At 34.6% G+C, this 22,371-nt stretch overlaps 3 protein-coding genes and 3 non-coding genes across 8 annotated transcripts; 2 read left to right on the top strand and 4 right to left on the bottom strand.

The window, feature by feature from the left end:
• Positions 1-152: 152 nt before the first annotated feature.
• LOC114878584 (tyrosine kinase receptor Cad96Ca-like) lies at positions 153-16,379 on the bottom strand. Of its 3 annotated transcripts, XM_029192548.2 has the most exons (10): positions 15,709-16,379; positions 15,261-15,609; positions 14,472-14,749; positions 5,092-5,342; positions 4,224-4,336; positions 3,613-4,033; positions 2,930-3,103; positions 2,493-2,843; positions 824-1,129; positions 153-740 (listed from the first exon to the last, which is right to left on the bottom strand). In XM_029192548.2, the coding sequence occupies exons 3-10, from the start codon at positions 14,530-14,532 to the stop codon at positions 504-506; spliced, it is 1,914 nt and encodes a 637-aa protein (XP_029048381.1). In that variant the 5' UTR covers positions 14,533-14,749; positions 15,261-15,609; positions 15,709-16,379; the 3' UTR covers positions 153-503. The 3 variants fall into 3 exon arrangements, with proteins under 3 accessions (XP_029048381.1, XP_046143802.1, XP_029048382.1); XM_046287846.1 differs by having other exon boundaries at positions 15,261-16,379; XM_029192549.2 differs by lacking the exon at positions 14,472-14,749 and having other exon boundaries at positions 15,261-16,378.
• Positions 7,094-7,212, bottom strand: LOC123988343. The gene has a single exon (XR_006829941.1). It is a non-coding gene; the product is annotated as a 5S ribosomal RNA (ribosomal RNA).
• LOC114878617 lies at positions 7,358-7,476 on the bottom strand. The gene has a single exon (XR_003789766.2). It is a non-coding gene; the product is annotated as a 5S ribosomal RNA (ribosomal RNA).
• Positions 7,622-7,740, bottom strand: LOC114878616. Its single transcript, XR_003789765.1, has one exon. It is a non-coding gene; the product is annotated as a 5S ribosomal RNA (ribosomal RNA).
• A 1,567-nt stretch (positions 16,380-17,946) lies between the features above and the next one.
• LOC114878583 (ankyrin-1-like) lies at positions 17,947-21,257 on the top strand. Its single transcript, XM_029192546.2, has one exon. It carries the CDS (start codon positions 18,600-18,602, stop codon positions 21,252-21,254), a length of 2,655 nt encoding a protein of 884 aa, XP_029048379.1. The 5' UTR covers positions 17,947-18,599; the 3' UTR covers positions 21,255-21,257.
• A 117-nt stretch (positions 21,258-21,374) lies between these two features.
• LOC114878590 (putative nuclease HARBI1) lies at positions 21,375-22,341 on the top strand. The gene is made up of 3 exons (XM_029192560.2): positions 21,375-21,464; positions 21,552-21,758; positions 21,845-22,341. Exons 2-3 carry the CDS (start codon positions 21,621-21,623, stop codon positions 22,145-22,147), a joined length of 441 nt encoding a protein of 146 aa, XP_029048393.2. The 5' UTR covers positions 21,375-21,464; positions 21,552-21,620; the 3' UTR covers positions 22,148-22,341.
• The last annotated feature ends 30 nt before the right edge of the window (positions 22,342-22,371 follow it).

Genomic DNA, 22,371 nt, shown 5'->3' with positions numbered 1-22,371 from the left:
ATATACAATAATTTATACAAAAGCTAACTTAATATGTATAAACTTAATATAAAAAAAGTGTGTATACACTTTAGACAACTTGTTTGTATAAAAAGCAAATGTTTATTATCTGAACTTTGACTAGTCCACAACATTCATTTTTATTACACTACTAAAATTGTAAGTATGTATGTACAATTTTAATGTAAATAATTACCATCGATTGAATAACTTATAAAATACACTAATGACATAATATGTTTTCTATATTTACATATTGAAGGATGTTTGAATAAAAATCTGTGTAATCAAACCGAAGCATTTATGATATAAATGATATAAATGCTTTGTATGTACAGTGTAATTTTGACTGCAGTATAAATCATATTATGAAAAAGAAAATAATACATATAGTCAGTCAGATTTGATAAAAATATACAAAATTGAATGTTCTAATTGCTAAAAAATTTTATACATTAGTTGAAAATCATTCACAAAATTTCATGTTATTTTAGATACACCATTTACAATTTCTCTCCACTGAGATTAAGTACGTTGTAATATGAGTGGTCTGGGAACCTGTCTAATTCAATGTAATCAGTTTCATCAAGTAATAGGCCTTCAGTTAGACCGACGAGTTCTCCAAACGATGGCCTACAAGCTGGATCTTTGTTCCAACAATAATACATAATATTATACAATTCTCTCTTGCAGTGCTCTGGTTTATCTAGCCTGTATCCTTCTTTGATTCTCCTCATTACCTAAACAAAGAATTTTATATAGCACTCTTTTATTTCCTTTTTACTAAATAAATAAACTATAAATAGATTCTAAGGAATCGTACTTCTGCTGCTGCTAAACCAGGGTAAGGTGTAGATCCTAATGTTACAATTTCCCAGATCAATACACCAAAGCTCCATATATCCGACTTCACGGAAAAGATGTTGTCATACAAGCTTTCTGGGGCCATCCATCTAATGGGTAGCCTTCCTTCAGACTTTCTTTCATATATTTGATTCACAGCAATGTCTCGTGCGAATCCAAAGTCTGCGACTTTACACGCACGATTCTCATCGATCAATATATTTCTCGCGGCTAAATCCCTGTGTATAATTCCTTTCGAAGCCAAGTGCTCCATGCCTTTGGCAATCTATACATATAAACATTCCTTAAATACATTCACGTTCACTTTGTTATGAAATTAAAATCTCTGAACCAGTTAAGGGTTAACAATTATTTCAAATAACACGGTACAACACGGTTTTTGATCTGGAATATTCATTACGTGATTCTTATACGCTTTTGTTCACTGATTACGAGTCTGCAAACCGTTTTTCTCCTATACGTACAGTTTTTGAGAAACAGGCATTTTTGTGAAAATGTGTGGTTGTGGGAAAAAGTGCAGTATTACATGAAAACTAAAAATGCGAGAAAGTTCAGGTTTATGTCAAAAGATAGAGGAGACTTTCCTCTGTACGCCTGTATGAACAATTATATTTTTTAATGATTTTTAATATTTGTAAGTGCTTGTCAAAGTTTGAAAAAGAGGTGCTGTAGGTAGTTTGTACGTGCTATTTTTGTATTTTTATGAAAAATCTTTTATCTAGCAGGAATTTACTATACATGATTGCATTCTATAAACATTTCTGATGAAGAAACCATTCACAGAAAGTATTGGTATGGTTTGGTGTTGGAACAAATAAAGAAAATATCCATCGACAACGTGACTACGACGCGTTGCCGCCAGGCGGCCATTGTATGCCTACCCATACCCACGGTATCTTTTAATAACTATTTGCTCTTTAACAGTCAAATTTCTCCGACGTGGACATGAGTGAGATAGCATTCATTGTATAGTAATATTATACACACTCATAGTAAGCAAAAATCTATTAAAGTGGTACAAATGTCCATTACGCGTAGTTACGGTACTGATGCGGCGAGGTAGGCATACAATGGCCTCCTGGCGGCAACGCGTCGCAGTTATGTTGTCGATGGATATTTTCTTTATTTGTTCCAACACCAAACCATACCGATACTTTCTGTGAATGGTTTCTTCATCGGAAATGTTTATAGAATGCAATCCTGTATAGTAAATTCCTGCTAGATAAAAGATTTTTCATAAAAATACAAAAATAGCACGTACAAACTACCTACAGCACCTCTTTTTCAAACTTTGACAAGCACTTACAAATATTAAAAATCATTAAAAAATATAATTGTTCATACAGACGTATAGAGGAAAGTCTCCTCTATCTTTTGACATAAACCTGAACTTCCTCGCATTTTTAGTTTTCATGTAATACTGCACTTTTTCCCACAACCACACATTTTCACAAAAATGCCTGTTTCTCAAAAACTGTACATATAGGAGCAAAACGGTTTGCAGATTCGTAATCAGTGAACAAAAGCCTATAAGAATCACGTAATGGATATTGCAGATCACAGAAAAAGTTCAAATTTGTTGGACTGTGTAATCAGAAGAAGAAAAATAATCAAGATATAAAATATACCTGGTAAACAAATCCAGTCAGATCTCTGGATGTTAATCCAGGTCCACCATGGTTTCTTTCTTCTCTGGATGCCCTCAAGAAACTTTGCAGTTTTCCACCACTTACATACTCTAATATCACGAACATTGGCTCGCGTTCTGTACAACAACCTAGTAATCTGACTACATTTGGATGAGGATCTAAATTCTTCATCACTCTCAACTCTTGAGCAAGATCTAAACGTTCTCTTTCCGTTGCGTTTTCTTTTAAAGTCTTTACAGCTACAATAGTCGCGCCAGCATTCCCGTCTATGTCCAACGCCTCGCATTTCCAAACTTGACCAAAACAACCTTCTCCAAGGATGTTAAAAACCTACAAATAAATTTTAAGGTAGATTTCAACTTGGAAATAAAATATCATATCAATTGAAGCTTTACTAGTGTTTAGTTATTACTGACCTTCAGTCGATGTCGTGGAAATTCCCATTGATCTTCCTGCTTATTTTGTATAGTCTGATTCTCTTTTTCCCAGGGCTCGTATCGATTATTGTGCGCTTTTGGTCCTCTCCATCTTTTTAGAACAAGAGATGGATCGTCCGATATATTCGAGACACTAACAGAAGCTTGTTCTTTCTATATAAAAAAGGAAAACCGTTATCTTAATAAGTCTCTAAAGTATTTAATTTTTCACAAATAATGGATTTAATAATTCTATATGTACTACGTTACTTTAAACAACTCCGTCTCGTACACTACAAGAAATAATCTGTCTTGTCGTGTTTCGTTTTGTTCATACTAATGACCGACCGCAAGCTATCAATTTTCCAAGTAACTTAAACCGATAGTACAGCGTGGTACTGCACTGACGTGATACAATCGGATGAACCTTGGGCTTCTCGTTAAAAATAAGTATAGAGAAAGAAGCTACTATTGAGCTTTAGTCTTAAGAGAATCCTGGGGGAGCCTTGAGAGGAGACTTGAGAAATTTAATATTTGTCTGAAATTTGTAGTTACAATAATTTATCAACATGCAAAAGTTCATTAAGATCTAAGGACATTTGGAATGGTTGAAATTTCTTCTATTTCCTTTATGTAGGCCTATCCGACTATAATATTCTCCGATGTGCGTTTAAAGAGCGTACCGTATCTTCTTTAGATTTCCTGCTGCCACAGAATTTATTTCTTAAAGACCAGGCACCCATCCCGAGGCCCACTACAAGAACGCAGACCGCTGTAACAGGTACCAAGGTCATCGCTATATCTTGAGAAGGCGGTGCCTCCGCAGGTGCAATTTTTGAGCTAAGGGGCGGCCCCTCGACCTCATTCTCCTCTGTAGCTTCTTCGAAGCCACTAATGGTGCTGCCATTCGGATCACTATCGTTCTGTTTTCTTTCTTCCGGTTGTAATTTTGTCGTTTTAGGTACATTAGACAGTGGCGCTATTGGTGGCGATATCACCGGTGTGTGAGGTAATGGTGGCCTAGGGTAGTTTTGTAGATTAGGTAGACCCAACAATGGCGGTCGTATTCTTCCACCGGAACCGTGTTGACCCAAAAATGGATTTCTAGCAAGAAAAAAATTAAAAGACTAAAATAGTATAGTATACCGATTAAGGGTGATATTATTAACAATATAAAACATTTTTTTTTGGTAAAGATTCAATTTAGATACCTATCCATAAAAATAATTAAACAGTGGTTTAATTGAAGTTAATTTAGCAGCTGCTCGACCAATTTTATCCTCGAATAACCTACCTGGTGTGTCCTCCATTGGGACTTGAAGTATTCTTGATGGTGATGTAGACCTCGGTCTTTGTTGTGAGTTGACCATCGGAGACGGTCACGTAGAGGAACAGGTTCTGCCCTCCCTGGAAAGAAAAAAAATTTTTTTATTTTTCGCTCAACCGTCATTTAATCGCTCAACATCGACCATACGCAGCTTGTCTTACGTCCTTATAGCTTTAAAAAAGAACAAATAATTGTATATGTTTGCATTTTGTTTTTGTTTAACAATAAAAACTTGTTTATCTCCTGTCTATATCACCAATTATACTTATACAAAATTTAGTGTGATTGTATTATAGTATTCTAATATGTAGCTATAGTTGGCAGTTTCAATGCGATTATATTCCTATTTACAATTATACCACAGTAGGTACTCAACCCTCAAACAGCGAAGCTTGGGTCAGTCGTGACCCAAACTTACAAAACATATGCAAGGATATTAAGTCAAAGTTAAATAGATAATTTTTAAAGAAACAGTATAAAATTTATAAAATGAGAATAATATGAAATACAAAATTACATTAAAATTGTGGCTTTCCTTGTGGTCAACCGTTCAAGGGTTAAATACCTATACTTAACACTTTCAACGCGAATATACCACAATTCAACGTGGATATGTCACACTATTCCAATACTTATAATCAGTGCCGTAACGAGGGTATGAAGCGCCCGTGGCAAGTGTCTAACTTGCGCCTCCCCGTAATCCAATAATGACAAACAAATTAAAAATTTTAATGTAACGAGATACATTTTACTAAATATACAGTTGCGCCCGTAGCAGGCGCCTTCTTCGCCACTGCTTATAATTAACATTACCAACATAATTAAAGACCCTTACTCTGTCTTTGAGCGTTTCATTAACGTAGATAATGCCGGTACGATTGTCAATAAAGAAGGGAAGCGGTGGTTGCGGACTGTCGTTTCCACTGTAGTCATGTCTAAGAGATTCAAGACCGTAGGTCAGTTGACCTTGTTCGTTGTCTTCTGCACGAGCTCTAGTTACAATACTTCCAACGGGCTCTGAATCTTGAAGTACCAAATTTCGATCTATCCACATGACGGGAGGTGTGTTGTCACTGAATTGACTTCCTGTGATGCAAAATACAAAATGTATGGTGTTTAGTTATTAATGAATTTTAATCATATTTTTGTATATAATATCACTTATTTATACATATTACTCAAAGTGATCGAGTAATATCTATATTATCGTTTGCTTTGACTTTTTTTATACTTATGACTATATTTTAAAGAAATTCGTATATATTATTATTATTCTTCATTTGCAATTTCCAACAATTCTAATTCCGCAATTTAGGATATCATGCAAATTGAAGTTTATATATTTCTTTGTATTTTGAACGCCATTAGTTCAACCAAATGAATGGCTTTAATGGCATAAACTCTAATTAACTTCGGATTTACGGAATAATAATTAAGAGAGAGCCGCTAGCTTGGGAGATCGACCTTGATATGCACTCCTTCCTGAATTTTGAGTTCATATCGCCAAGTAGAGTGTAACCTTTAATATTTTAAGTAGAAACCGTACAGCTTCAAGATTTTCGACATTTTTTATAACAATGATAATCTCTTGAAATAATTTCATCTACTGAATTTTCTAAGACTTTGATCAAAAACAAAATTATCAACATTTTTTTAAAAATAATTTACAATGAGTGAGAGCAAAGTAGTCTCGCCCAGCAAACCTAGCTCTCATGATACTACATCAAATGACGATTGAAGATGAAATTTTCGCGGGAAAATTTTCAAAAAAACCGCGGTTAGATGAGAAAAGAAACAAAATAAAATAGAAAAACTAAATGAAGTTACAAACAAAAGTAAGCTGGATGGAGGGTGCGTGAGCGACACACCCAGCTAACGTAGCAGTCATCAGCAATGACTGCATGAAGAAAACTAAAAGCTCTGAAAGAGAAAAAAATTAAACCAAACAACCAGAAATAAGCCCCTAACATGGAGAAAGGAACTCGATTATAAAAGGAATATTATCAGTTTGAAAAGAACCAGAAAGCCGTACCAGAGGATTAGCGTGGTAGTAACATTGTAATTGGAAAAGAGTATTATACTAATTGTAAGAGAATTTTCGCATAGTAGTAGAATATGTTGACGTCATGTATAGTCAGGACTATCTCCTCTGCATCGGAAATCGAACCTTGATTTTGAATGGGATATTATCCTCAAGATATGTTCCAGTAAGCCAGACCAAGGGGTTTTCATGATCGTCAACTTGATAACTGGATATTAGCTTTTTAATGAAGTCGGAGATTAAGGGAACTGAGGCGATTTCGTGAAGTGTTGAGATGGGAAAATCCCGAGGTTACTGACGGGAGCATCGTGGACTTCAATGAAATTTTTAGCCAGGGCCTCAGCTTTTTCAGTGTCGGAACAGACTGTGCCATTTCCCGTGGCCAGCGGAGGCAGATCTCTGAGTTTGTTGCAAGAGTGGACCAGAACAAGATGTAGGTGATTAGTGACGGAGTTGATCAAAAATAAAATTATCAACATTAAATAATTGAGTCTTCAACACTTGGACAGCGGACCATGGAGAGAGCCCCAATTTTAATTTAATTCTGTATTTCATATTATTTTCATTTCCCGAATTATATATATATGAAACCTTTTCGTTTAAAAATTATACATTTAACTTTAGATTAATATCCTTGTACATCTGTTTCGTACGTTTGGTTCACAATTAATCTAGGCTCCGCTGTTTAAGGATTAAAAAGACTGTAATTTAAATATTGAAACCGTCTACTATGACGCTCAATGTGTAAAAATTTAATCGAATAAAATTGTTAATAAATTTTGTAATTTAAAAAAAAGTCCAACAGCACGCGGAGTTCCCAAGCGGTCACCCATCCAAGTACTACCCGCGCCCATCTCAGTTTAACTGCGGTGATCAGACGAGAACCGGTGTATCCTAAGTAGTGTGGCCGTTGGCTGATCAAACTGCCACATCTATTCGGACAATTTTTAAAAACAATAGTACATACAGAAAGTAAAATATATTTAAAAATTTCTGCTTTTAAAATAATCGAAATTGAATAAAAGAAGTTAATATATTGTTTAAATAAAGAAAAAAGTAAAGCCAACAGCACGCGGAGTTCCCAAGCGGTCACCCATCCAAGTACTACCCGCGCCCATCTCAGTTTAACTGCGGTGATCAGACGAGAACCGGTGTATCCTAAGTAGTGTGGCCGTTGGCTGATCAAACCGCCACATCTATTCGGACAATTTTTAAAAACAATAGTACATACAGAAAGTAAAATATATTTAAAAATTTCTGCTGTTAAAATAATCGAAATTGAATAAAAGAAGTTAATATATTGTTTAATTAAAGAAAAAAGTAAAGCCAACAGCACGCGGAGTTCCCAAGCGGTCACCCATCCAAGTACTACCCGCGCCCATCTCAGTTTAACTGCGGTGATCAGACGAGAACCGGTGTATCCTAAGTAGTGTGGCCGTTGGCTGATCAAACCGCCACATCTATTCGGACAATTTTTAAAAACAATAGTACATACAGAAAGTAAAATATATTAAAAAATTTCTGCTGTTAAAATATTCGAAATTGAATAAAAGAAGTTGTAACAATGGTAAAAAAGAAGCTTCGCGAAAACGACACGGTCTGGAAGCGTCCAGACAATTTCGAGAAATGTCGATGATAGGCTATCGCGGGAATCAGAGACGCGAGGCGCGAGCGGAGACGCGAACGCGAGTGCGGAAAACGCCAAATAGCAATGAGTGGATATAAATTAAGGGCTCGCGACTGCTTCGGCCTATTTCGCCTGCTGTTATCCGAGAGAGAAGACGAGGTAAGACCATCGGCCGCTTTTGGTCGGCAGGCTAAGGACTCCGGCAGGAGAGTACGACGATAATACCTGGACGCCTACCGGAAGAAGGGAGAGTACGGGAGAACTGTTCCTGGACGCTCGACCGATACGGAGAGTACGGCGATAATACCTGGACGCCTATCGGTCGAGAGAGTACAGAGCATCTCCTGGACGCCCTAGTAGAGTTAGTTTTCTAGACGCCCGTTCGATATGGAGAGTTCGGCGATAATACCTGGACGCCTATCTATCGGGAGAAGTAGAAACATGGCGCTCACCGTAGAATGTCTTGTACAAATAAATAAAAGAGAAAACTGTACCCTACACCTTGTAACCTCACCTAATCCAATAAATCCTATCTATTCAACAGATTTCCTTGTTTTTCGCTGAACCATGGCTACAAAGTTAATATATTGTTTAATTAAAGAAAAAAGTAAAGCCAACAGCACGTGGAGTTCTCAAGCGGTCACCCATCCAAGTACTACCCGCGCCCATCTCAGTTTAACTTACTAAGTAGTGTGGCCGTTGGCTGATCAAATCGCCACATCTACCTCGGACAATTTTTAAAAAAATTTTACGGGTATGCTTGAGTTTATATAAAACTCCTAGATCGAACTATCAAAAATATGTAAGCAATACTCGAATATACAATGCAGCTGAGATAAACAGAACCGATAATTTTATTAAAAAGCTCATCAGAAACTATTTTGTAGCAGCAGCCAAAAGGACCCGCACCACGTACAAAAAGAACCCCAAAGGAGTCTAAAATCGCACTGCAACCTCCACGTGGTAGACTCCGGTAACTACATATAATATAGGCTAATCGCAGGTGTAATAAAAACACTCAGTATCATTGTTTCTGTTTATTGCTTATTTTAAAACAAATAATGCGCTAGAAAAACGCTATCCGTTATCACTTTTCCCACTTTAAATCACCAATCTGTTCTTGCAAATAATGACATTTTCAAATTGTTTAAATAATACTGTCATAAACAATTATTCTTTAACCATTTTATTCACTAAACATTCATATTGTTCCCTTATAATGGTAACCGCTTTGATCCGAAAATGATATCTTTGCTGGTCTGACCTCAGGCTTTTGGAGGATTGAAACAAAGAAACTGTCCATTTTTCGACATTTTGCCTGAGAAACATTTGTTCAGTGACCTAAAAGGTACAACATATTTCAAATTCAGCCATTTTCGCCGAGGACCAATTTCACGTGGTTTAGTGCGGGATCCTTTCAAACAACAGCATGATCTTTCCGATCCCATACCCAGACGACAACTACGTATCAAAGACACTTATTTCAGGTTACATACCACCAAAAGCCTTCATTTATCTAGACAAACAGGGTTACATACAAGACGAAAAGGGAGTTCCGTTATTCTACCACATTCCATGCCATATAACAACAACCACCAACAAACCAAAGCTACCAAGCTCTACGATACTCATGGGCGTCCACAAGAGGGGGCAATCGGGGCACTTGGCCCCCCCTTGGATAGAGAGAGAGTCGGATGTCGAATACAGCATTTATTGTCTCCTTCGTTTGGAACTCATTGTTAGTCTCTTTCTCGCTCGAACTATCTTGTATCTCGAATTGTTCTTGACTCTCCTTTTCTTTCACACGGTTATAGCATACATTCGTTAATCTAGAAGTGATATTTTATATCATGCCTCCCCTAAAAAAAATCCTGCGGATGCCCATGACGATACTCCTAGGGGAAACCAAGGTATCTCCAGAACAAAACAAAGCAACGAGGGAAGTAACCCCCACACTTATTTTATCCAAACCACCCTCTATTAATATTCTGTATCAAGATCCTAAAGAAAAGATACAATTAATAAGCCATAAAATAACAGTCAAACAAACTTTCATATAAAGAGATTAAAGCAAAGCACAGCATATTTTGCAACTTAACACTGTGGAAGATTTTCAAAAGACTAAAGTGTAAGAGAGGGAAGAAAATGGCGTTTCGTCTCGGGATCGTCTGTCAGACTCGTCAGTGAGGCTGATAATAGCTCCAGGCACCTATCGTACCGCTATTCGGAACTTTATGTATATTCGAACGGCATGCCGGGCGAGCGCTTGCGAGAACACTGCCTATCATCTCGCCGCCACCTCGCGGTCCCAGGCCCGAACTCAAGGCGTCCGGAGAGACGAAACCCTCTCCCCTTCCTCTAAACGCCTACAAAAGATGTATTATCTGAAGCAAAAACTAGTTTCTACTCATATACCCCCAAAGGTTTAAGAAGCCATATTTTATTTAAAGAATTCTTCAATTAAAATATTTAAAATTGAGTAGATAACAATTTTTGAGTGGCAAGCAATATTTCGATGCTTCCACTTGTGAAATAGTAACATTCACAGCTTCACTTCGCTGATCAAACAAGAGGTACAGTAAAAGTTGCATAAGTGCAAGAAAAGATTGGCTGGATAAGTGCAAAGTGACTATTCCCTCCATGTAGAGAGATCCCTCTTGGCGAATCGAGACACCCGACGAGAAAGACGTGTAATATGATCCGAACTGCAATATCGGTGTGATTAATACTAATTCAAAACTTTTTTATTTATGACTTTTGTTTAATGAAACGTTTACTAACGCATTTTTTAGATTTTTCTGATTATAAAATGAGATCAAACACAATATAGTTTGAATTATATTTACACAAAGAACAAGAACACGAAAATATTTCTAGCAAAGTACTAAGCTGGTCGATGGCTTCATAAACTTATTGTTGCGGTTCAGTTCAGAAAGTTTCTGAGCCGCGAGACTATTGACTGCAAATTAGATGCTTTATGATGTTAGGAAAAGTCCGTGATTTCCTTTAAGCCGAACATTTTGTTCTATTGAAAATTAAACTAATTTACAAGCTAATGATAAAGAGCCGATACGAGGTTGTGCCGCAACACAGTAAATAAAAAATAGTAATAGAACAAACAACATAGAATCGATACATGCAATGTTTAGGTCCCAATCTCTCTTGTATTTATCCAGCTTTTTCTATAGTTTATCCTAAATAGTATAGCCGTTGATTGTCAGACATAATTTTACCTTCAAAGAATTAGAAACTTTTACTACTATTATTATGAACTTAAATTAATTTGTAATTTTGCCACAAAAGTCATCAGTAATAGAATAATTGAAGTAAAAAAGAATTAAAGAAAATTTCAAATGTTCACCCTACATCTTACACCTTATATTATATTTCTCCAAATTTAATTGCACAAGTTAGTTTATGCAAATTATATGAGCGTTTAAATTCAACTTTATAGTCTATGGTGTTTCTTCCGGTCAAAGAACAGAGAAAATTTCCGGTGGACGTACAGGTTGCAAAGGTTGAGAGGATGGCATGTGGTCAACCAGCAACGTGCCCCGAACCAGAAGGAGAAAGTGGGACGATGAAAGTGCGACCAAACGACTGGATCAACACTACCTACGCTTCTGATCATTAGCTCTCGACTCATGGTTTTTCCATTATCATCGGAAATGCACAATCCAAATAGATTGAATGGTCATTCACTAAAGTATAATACCGCGTACCAATCAGACCTATAGCTACTGTCGTGGATTTCTCTTACCAATTATTTTACTAATTTACATATATCTTGATAGAAGAAGACCTTTGAGTTACAGTAATAAAATAACAAAATAAAGTAACATTATTTAATAAGAATCTCAGATAGGGATTTTATATCAAATTTGTAAAAGACAGAACTGCAAGTATTTCTTTTACAATTACAAAAAGCATATCTCTATATTTTAAACTGTTTATGCAAAAGTTATTCAGATTCCATCATAATTATTAAAAGTAAACTGGTAATAACAGTATACTGTTTTAAATTAGACATTTACTTAAAGAAAACAGTATTAACCAGAAAATTGTTTTTTTGAAGAAATTATATTTGTAAAATGTAGAAGAAAAAAGTTTCATTAATTATTGAACGCAGAATTCTAATGAATGTGTATTCTACATCAAAGTTCTGAATAAAGAATGTAGTAGTCGACCTTAACATTTAACGCTGACAAAATAAACTGTCGAATATTTGTGATTATCTCCGATACTAGCAAAAGTTAGTTTATTTTACAACCTATATTAATGTTTCTTTAATTTTATAACTGTGGCCTGAAATCACCTCTGTAAAAAGAATCTTAAATATTTACATAATATAAAAATTGATATAATAAAACAAAATTTTATTCATAAAAATAGAAAGTAATTTCTTTAAATGACGCAAACGGTCGTTTCATGACAAAATATAATGACATATTGAAGTATAATCTTTCGAAACGATTGATTTCATCGAATCCCTCAAGATCGTGACGTCAATGCATTCGCTTCCGGAAGCGGATACAACAGGGCTTACGAGGATTCAAAAGAGGCCGCGCACGCTTTTTTTACCATTTGCTCGTTTTACCACTACAGAGAACCGAACTGGAGAACTTTCACTTCGATGAGGTCATCGTCGGGCCTTAAATATCCGTTAGCATGACGCTTCACTTTCATGCACAGCAATACACACCAAAAATCGAATTCGAACGATGGGATAGAGATGCTGCTATCAATAAATACTGATAACATCGTTAAACTATCATTAAGACGAACAAAATGTGCAATTTTATTATGCAAATCTATGTATTCTTACTTGTTATTTATTTTCATTTCTTAAGCTATTGATAATTTATTAATAATATAGTAAATATTAAGGTTATAGATATTGTAAGACATAACCTAATGTCATTAGCCCTTTCATAACCGATGAGACTTGAGGACTCCAGATTTAATTTACGTTAATACTAGTATTGATAGTATTATAATACTAAACTATTATAACAATAATACTATTATATTGATACTATTCATATTAATATGATTAATATTAAATAAATAAGAATTTTAACTAACTAAATAACTTCTTTGCTCTCTTAGCATGCCGCTAATATAACACTTTCGTTTTCTACGTATCATTCATATAAATACGTATAAATTCGTTTAAAAGATATTTTACAAACACTGCCAATATTGTAAATTCGATGGGGACACGCAGCAAGTAGCTCGATTACCGGTAAAGACTGAGTACAAGTTCTTGTCTGGTGTCTGGTGACCTGATTATGTCGCTCCTTCTTTTAAAAGTTAATTCGTCTGGCGGTCATTCGATCCTCTTGCTCCTTTATTTTATCATACGACACATTAAGCAACTTTTTTGTTTGAATTCCTTGAAACATAAAGAATTGTTCGTGACCATGACAGTTTTTCTTTACGAAAGAGGAGAGTGAGTAGGGGTCACTGATTCCGTGAAAGCAGTTTACAGCAGGCTTGCACAATAGATGTCGTTAGGGGCATGTGGTTGCCCGTGAGCAATAATCGTGGGTAGTGTCACAAGTTGTTTAGAGGAATGCATTATGCAATTCTTCCATCACGTGACCAATGGATGCCTTAACGCATGGATGAAGCCTTAAAGCATCAAACGGTAAGGAATTAATCGTCCATATGATGTCTTAATATGTTCTAAGAAACAAGCCGGTTGTTGTGTGCCGCAACTTTTAAGTATTAATAATAGAGCACGCGATACCGCGTGGACGGGCATTCAGCGTTGACGGTATTGAGTGAGCGGCACTGAACGTATGTTAAATAAAATATCACGTCTGAAAGGCCACAATCCAACGAGGTCATAAAATCAGTCAGGCGTTAAAGCAAATGAAATTCGATCGCCGAAAGAGCGATTTAGTAGATGTACAGGGAGACCAGGAATTTGAAACTTCGGCCAGGGCCGCACAATGAGATGTTACACGAAGGGTCAATGCGCTTTGTGCAATACGCTAATGGCCCTAGCTACGTACAATATACAGGTATTACTAAGAACAGCAAAGTTAAGCTACGTTAAGCACGATTATCCTACGGATGGGTGACTTTTATGCTGTTGGCATATAAAATAGAATAAGAACCAGAAAACCACTATACAACAAATATAAATATGTACTGTCCACTGATCACAAGAAGTCCTATGACAATAATGCATTCTAATTGGTCGAGCCCCACCATCTGCTCACACGTACTTTCGGTCGTGATTTATGATTGATCGAAGCGGTCACATCTACTAATCAGACTCGTGTAAAACTAGGGGGTCAGTTTTGTGTGCATAGTACCCCTCTTGCCTCTGTGCCGTCCCGCGAGACTTCTTGTGATCAGTGTGGACAATACTTTGAAGAAACTACCATGATGAAAGCCCTATCAAGAATGGAAAAGTTGTAAAATAAATATAATAAAAAAACTTTCATTTTTATAAAATATGAAAGGATGAATTGGATTTTAAGGTTAAGGTCGAAATAAAGTTATATATGTTTAATAAAGAAAATTAAAAGCTTACCTAAACCTGGAGAAGACTTTTTTATCCATTCAAGAACAAAAATTAATTTGTTTGTAAACATGGATCAGTTAAAACGTTTTCTTTTTTTATTTTCAATTGTAAATTCTAAAATGTATTCTAGTTTCACATTTACCCAAGACGCACGTCGAAGGAAATCTCGTCGACGCTTTCTCCGGACATATTAGAAAGTACAGGTTAAATACCACAAGCTTCTAGTAAGATAATTTCCAAAACTTTGGTTTTCCATAGTGGCTTTTTGATGTAATCAAAAATGTCATCTTTATAGAAAATTAAAGTTTAATTAACGAAATATTATATTTGTTATATTTCATTTTTCTATGGTAATTTATTTTATTCTGAGTCAAATTATTGTTAATATTTATTATTATTAAAAAAAAAATAGTTCTAAAAATTAATATGTAACAAAGTACCAATGAAATTTAAAATGCTGCTTCATTATGTTAAATTATTTATACTCTTGCTAAATATACGTATTTTTGTAATTTAACTGATTTTTAATAAAAAAATCCTTTTTTTATATAATATATAATAAAATAGATAAAGATATCTGGTTTTTATAAACCGAATTATTACCCACTATTATTATATAAATATAGTAATAATATTGTAAAGTAACATATATATTAAGTAGGTAGTGATAACACTGTATATTTCTATACATCGGTGATAATATCCTAGCGGAATGAACGAATATATTCACCATAATTGGACATGGAAACAAAAGATATTGAATTGATGAAGGTGTGAAATAAAGATGAAATATCTTACCAACTCCGTTCCACAGGCAAAATGCCGTAATAGTGATGGCCAATCTGACGAACATTGCGTTACATTGGTCTACGGTACATTAAATATGAATGCGACCGCATTCGATCCACCGATACCGTGGTTCGATATGCTTAAATTAAGCCACGCTAATTCGGAACACCTTAAGAGATGGATCGTGTCTATGCAAACACACATCTGTCATTCATGCCACCCGTTCATTCGTGTCCAATGCATCCGCTATTTTTTCCCGTTTTTTTTGCGATGATCCTTTTACGTTCTTCATATCCGGCTTCAGTCGTTCACTCGACACAACGGGAAACAATTGCAAATGAACATATCTCTTGGAATTCTACACAACAAATATGAAAAATATGTTTTCAGTCTAATGTTATCAAATCAATTTTCACCAATATATCAGAAATTTCTTTGTATCCACATAACCACATACTTTGCAATTAATTTAATGCACTCGATTTGGTAACAACACGAAGTTTAGTTTGAAATTTGAACTACGTGTCTACCGTTTGAAACAACTGTTGACTTTCTCTCAAGTCGAACAATTAATCGGCACAATCTTTTTAGAATAATCACATTTTATAACAAACTAATAATTATAAATACATTTAATTTAACTGATTTTGACTTATTCTATTGAATTTAAAAGAAAAAATCGTATCAATTTTCTCTATCTCGATCGTTGCTGTATTTAACTTTGAAGATGTTTTTAAGCCTGTCACAATTTCACTTCTTTTTAGGTCTTCTGTCAATCCTTTCATAATTTTTCACCACTTTAAACAATTTATTGTTATATTGTTAATCACCAGCGTGCAGTAGAATAATATTTACGCGTATTTACTTTGTGCACTATTGAATGAAAGTTGCATTTAAGGACACCCGACAATGCTCGCTTGCGTGTCGCAACGCGATCTGTCTGTCCGCAAGTGTCCGCAAGTCTCGCGGCAGCCATACCGATTAAACTAAAAGAACGTGTATCATTGGCGTAGCACTTCGATCGTACAGCATTTTTTCTATTTTAACCACTTAAGATCCTCATTTAAAAGCATGTCAACGTAATATTATGTACTTGGACGTTTAGTGGTTAAGTCATTGCGCTAAATAGTTTAATAAAATATCAATATTTAAATATTATTCACTTGTCTTGTCATAGCTGTTTTTCTATTTATATGTATATGTATGTATGCACATACATACATGGGAATGTTTCTTACACAATATAAATCGATTATTTTCTAATTCCTTCAAAGTTAATGGGATTAAGATGATGCTAGCACCTACATGAAGCTAACCGGAAGAAATAATAAAATATGATTATTTTTAATTTTTCTTAGTGTATTTCGTTTGTAAATCATTTGTGATTGATTGTGAGGCTATTTTTAATGTTTATGACAAATAAGCCTTTTGTAATTAGCAATTTTATTTCAGTCATGATGTAAGCCGGAATTTTTTAGTAATTTTTTATAATAAACAGATTTTGTGATAACTGATAACTATAATTGATTGGAAATCGTTTGTGATTTACAAATATATCATTTTCATTGTTTGTGAGTAAATACTTTTTTAATTATCTACAAGTTTGTTTTATAATAAATAATTGTAATGCGCATGCGCAAAATATACTCGAGACTCTTGCCAACAGAGAGCGTAACGGCGCGTTACGCATAGCGGAAATCGTTTAAATTTTCTATATTTCATATTCTAGTGTATTCTATGGGCAAAAGTTCTTTTAATTTTTTGGAGCAACTGTCATTGTCTTGAGGATCTTTTATAATAAAATAAGTTACCAAGCAAAAAGTATTTGAAGGAATTATGTAATAACAAAAATAACAAAAGATAAATATTAGATAAGTATTTATTAATTAAACGATATTGTATGTTTTATAAAAATGTGATTATACTCATCTTATTAGGATATTGAGCCACATGCCGCAATTTATATCATAAAAAGTAAAAATCAGTAATTTTTAAATGATTTCATATATTTTTATATATTATATATTATTTATAAATATTGTAAACCGAGTTGTTATCTTTCTGTAAAATAAATCAATTCTATTCTATTAATATTATATCAAATCTTTCTTTGTAGATGCATTTTCAGTTTTCCAAGTTTTAATAATTGTTATCTTTTGATATCTCCATTTTTATAATTTTCAAGATTAAACTTGCTTGATTTCTGTGTACTTCTGTAACAAACAATTTTACACAAAGTATCAGATTTTTATAAAATATACAATATCGTTTAATTAATAAATACTTATCTAATATTTATCTTTTGTTATTTTTGTTATTACATAATTCCTTCAAATACTTTTTGCTTGATAACTTATTTTATTATAAGAGATCCTCAGCACAATGACAGTTGCTCCAAAAAATTAAAAGAACTTTTGCCCATAGAATATGAAACAGAAAATTTAAACGATTTCCGCTATGCGTAACGCGCCGATACGCTCTCTGTTGGCAAGAGTCGCGAGTATATTTTGCGCATGCGCACTACAATTATTTATTATAAAACAAACTTGTAGATAATTAAGAAATTATTCACTCACAAACAATGAAAATTATATATTTGTAAATTACAAACGATTTCCAATCAATTACAGTTATCAGTTATCACAAAATTTGTTTATTATAAAAAATTACTAAAAAGTTCTGGCTCACATCATGACTGAAATAAAATTGGTAATTACAAAAGAACTAATTTGTCACAAACGTTAAAAATAGACTCACAATCAATCACAAACGACTTATATACAAACGAAATACACTAAGAAAAATGAAAAATAATCATATTTTATTATTCCTTCCGGCTAGCTTCATGTAAGTAGGTATGTGGCGGCCGGCGTTGAAGTCGGTAAAAAAGAAAACGCCTTCAAGAAAATTCTCATCGCCGCCTTTAGCAAATCAAGCTTGCTGTAAAAGAATATATACGGCAGTAATAACTTAGTTTCGCAAAGAAGGAAAACCTTAATTTTTTCTAACAAAGAAATGTTCACCTGTTCATGAGAAAAGACTTCAAATGGAACCGGAGGAACCAGAAGCAGTGCAGCAAGCACCATCTTTTTCAAATCCTCCTGAGGCAAATGTTGAAACGGCTCGTCTGGTTAAAAGCATGATTTGATAAAGGCGGCGTTGAGAATTTTCTTGAAAGCGTTTTCTTCTTTACCGACCTCGACGCCGGCTGCCACAGGCCCAAAATTCACGACTCTTCCAGAACAAAAGCAAAGCGTCTTGTTTGGTCTTGTTGGCTGATCTGTAGTCACTACACATACCCATTGTCGATTTTACTCGTCTTTGTTTGTGTATAAACATACGCGCATAATGCTAGGCGGATCAGATATAAACTACAGTTTAATTTCTGCGGTTCGTTCTGGGGATTTAAAAAGAGTACGCAAGTTAATAAATTATTACGGTCTATCTTATTCACAAGCATGGTCAGAAGGATACGTTTTACTCCGTGATGCTATTGCAAATGAACATACAGAAATTGCTAGACTACTTTTAATAAATGGTTCCAAAGTTAACAGTAAAAACAAGAAACCCTCTGATACTCCACTTCATTTAGCTGTTATGAAGGGTAACAGAGAAATTGTTGAACTGCTACTAGATAGAGGTGCTGATGTTGATACTAGAAATGCAAACGGTTGGACAGCACTGCATGATGCAGTTCAAAGAGGAAAAGTGGAAATTACTCAACTCCTTTTGAATCGGGGAGCTAATGTTAATGCTGTAGGTATTTCCGGTAAAATTCCACTTCATGTTGCTGCTCACAATGGATATGTGCAGATTGCTGAAGTTCTTCTAAATCATGGGGCTTATATTCATTCTGTATGTACTTCAAAACAGTGGGAGGGGTATACACCACTACATTTTGCCTCTGAACGAGGTAGTCTAGAAGCTGTTAGATTATTTTTGGATAGAGGTGTTGATGTTAATGCTAACGCAAAGGATAATTTAACGCCACTTCATATGGCTACTAAAGCAGGACATAAAACAGTTGTAAAACTACTCCTGGAACGTGGGGCTAAGGTTGATGCCCAGGTTAAGAATGGCAAGACTACACTGTATCTTGCTGTTGGAAAAGGACATTCAATGATTGTTAAGGATATTTTAAAGTATTGTCCTGATATTAATAATCAAAGCAACAGAAGCTCTCTTAATGCCGCAGTATATGGGTATAGAAAAGAGATCGTCGAGACTCTTCTTCAACATGGTTTTACTGTTGATCCTAAAGATGTAAATAATCCTGAGTTGCTGCATACTGCTGTTGAGAAAGGATATTTGAAAATTGTTGAAGACCTGTTGAAGTATGGTGCTAATGTTAATATGTTACACAGTTCGATGTATAGAAAAGGTTTTACACCTCTACATAGTGCAGCCAACAACAAGCAAAAGGAAATGGCCAAATTATTGATAAACTATGGAGCTAATGTTAATGCTAAAGATGCAACTGAAAAAACTCCAATATTTTATGCTATTGAACACGTTGATGCAAAAGTCACCAAACTACTTTTAACTAATGGAGCTGGTATAAAAGATAGACCTGAGTTACTAAGTATTGCTGTTGAAAAGAAATGCAAAGAAATTGTTGAAATTCTTTTACAACATGATGCTGATATTAACGCTAGTGATAAGTATGGAAGAACAGCCTTATATTTTACTGCTCTTGATAAAGAGAGAGAAATTGCCGCATTGCTGCTAAGTAAGGGGGCTAATGTTAATGCTAAAACTAAAGATGGAGAAACAACACTTCACGCTGCTATTAAGAATGGATGTACAAAAGTCGTTGAAGCTCTTTTGGAATACAATGCAGATGTTAACTATGTAGTAAAAGGTGATATGACACTGCTTCATCTTTCTGCTCAGAAAGGAAATGAGTTAATTAGCAAAATGCTTTTAAATAAAGGGGCCGACGTCAACGCTACACGAAAAGATCGAATAACTGCACTTCATATTGCTGCTGAAAACGGTCATTCGCAAATTGTTGAGATTCTCTTGGAATTTGGTGCTGAAGTTGACTTTAGAGACGAGTATGGTAGAACAGCACTTCATATTGCTTCTAAAGAAGGACATGCACAAGTTGTTAATGCTCTTCTAGAATATGGTTCTGACATCAACATTATAAGTGAAAGTGGTCATACGCCACTTGAATATGCTATGCTTAGTGCTCAATACTTTCATGATAGATTTGATCATCAATTTAATAACTATGATTCTGATAGTGATTATTATGATCCTGATCATGATTATTATGATCCTGATCGTGATTATTATGATCTTGATCATGATTATTATGATTCTGATCGTGATTATTATGATCCTGATCGTGGCACTTCCCCTTGTGAAGAAGTTGCTGAGATCCTTAAACAGTACATAGTTAAAGTAAAAACTGCAGGCTTATACGTAAGCGCAAGAAATTTAAGGTTGACTAATTTCGATGAAACTAGGCTCATTGAAATTAGCGACGATGAAATTAGTGACAATGAAATTAGTGACAATGAAATCAATGATAATGAAATTATAGGCATTAAATTTAGCAATTTTCAGAGGGAATGTAAAGCAGAAATAGAAATTATGAGGGGTGAGAAGATTGATAATAGCAATACTTCTTTTCACGATATCCTGACAAAGAGTATAAGTCAATTAGCAATATATGCAAGGAATAAAAATATAGTACAGGCCTTGAAATCAGATGATTATAAAACGAAATTTCCAATATATGCTAGTGTCATAAATGGTCGATTTAGGAGGGGCATAGAAAGAAAAAAGTTACTGGAACAAGGCAATATGTTTTTGCAGTCTCTCTTCGAAAGCCTTCTTGGATTATCAACTTATTGTACTGAAAACATATTGAGTTACCTAAGTGGTGAAGATTTAAGAAATTTAATAGATGCTTGTAAGCCTTTGAATAGCCCTAATACCTACATTTGCGATAGAATAGCTACTTCTAGAAGTAGCCAAATTTCTAGATACTAACTAGAAGTTTAACATCAATATTTAGTGAAAAATTCGTGTTAACCTGTGTAATGTTTATTTCTGCAAAATCGCTATTGACATGGCAAAGAATACTACTATCTCGATAAGGTACCAAATAACAGAGAATATAAGAAGCTGGATATTAAAATGGAAATACACTGTAAAAGATTTAGTAAATAAAACAGGTATAGGATACTATACGCTGTTAAGGTATGCAAAAGGAAAATATGGCATTCTAACTAAAAATTTAAAACGAATAGCAAATGAATTGTCAGTTTCTATTGATAATTTACTTAGTCACATGCATTGTTCAACCTGGCTCCTCAGTGTATTTCTTGGCCTTCGAGTGATGAAGCTCAACTTACAATGCGTAAATGTGAAGAAAATACTGGTTTTGTACGAACGATTGGCGCTATAGACGGAACGTACATTAAAATTGAAGTACCTAAAGAAAATTCTAAAGATTATATAAATCGAAAAGGATACCATTCCATTCAACTTCAGGTAGACTCTTACTACAATATCTACATATAAAAGTTATGTATTAATTTTATTTATGCTTGTATTCTTAATTTTTTTATTGATTGTAGGTGGTGTGTAATCACAGGGCAATGATTACTCATTGTTATGTGGGTCATCCAAAATCAGTTCATGACCGGGGAGTCTTCAGACAATCGAAAGTTGCTGAATATTTAAATGATGACTGCAAATTTCCTTTTGATAATCATTTAGTTGGAGATTTTGCGTATGAATTACATCAGCATCTCTTGGTTCCGTTTAAAGATAACGGACATTTAACCGCTGCACAAAAAAATGTTAATTTCCGTCAATCGTCTGCAAGAGTCGTGGAAAGATGTTTCGCACTATTAAAAGGCCGTGTGCCGTATGCGTAGTTTATTATATTGCTTGCCTATGTCTTGAATCGATCTAATGGCTATAAAAGAAATGGTTTATAAAAGAAATGGTACTAGACTAATATTCTTTGCGTCGGATAGAATAAAACGAGCACCCAAGGGATGATGTACAATATCAATCATAGTGTCCGTTCGTCTAGTGAAAAAGCACTGACTTTGGAGTCCAAGTTTAACCGCAGCAAATATCATAAATCTAATTATTT

This window comes from Osmia bicornis, chromosome 11 (genome assembly GCF_907164935.1).
Source record: "Osmia bicornis bicornis chromosome 11, iOsmBic2.1, whole genome shotgun sequence".
Lineage (NCBI taxonomy): Eukaryota > Metazoa > Arthropoda > Insecta > Hymenoptera > Megachilidae > Osmia > Osmia bicornis.
The sequence above is the reverse complement of the archived record's forward strand: the minus strand, read 5'-3'. Positions and strand labels throughout refer to the sequence as shown.

What these genes read in the sequence shown, in the direction of transcription:
- LOC114878590 (XM_029192560.2), top strand. Translation starts at nt 21,621, where the DNA reads ATGCGTAAATGTGAAGAAAATACTGGTTTTGTACGAACGATTGGCGCT. An exon ending in ACCATTCCATTCAACTTCAG is followed by an intron (nt 21,759 to 21,844) that starts GTAGACTCTTAC and finishes TATTGATTGTAG; the next exon opens with GTGGTGTGTAATCACAGGGC.
- LOC114878584 (XM_046287846.1), bottom strand. Translation starts at nt 14,532, where the DNA reads ATGTTTACAAACAAATTAATTTTTGTTCTTGAATGGATAAAAAAGTCT. An exon ending in CCCAATGGAGGACACACCAG is followed by an intron (nt 4,034 to 4,223) that starts GTAGGTTATTCG and finishes TTTTCTTGCTAG; the next exon opens with AAATCCATTTTTGGGTCAAC. An exon ending in GGAAATCTAAAGAAGATACG is followed by an intron (nt 3,104 to 3,612) that starts GTACGCTCTTTA and finishes TTTTTTATATAG; the next exon opens with AAAGAACAAGCTTCTGTTAG.
- LOC114878583 (XM_029192546.2), top strand. Translation starts at nt 18,600, where the DNA reads ATGCTAGGCGGATCAGATATAAACTACAGTTTAATTTCTGCGGTTCGT.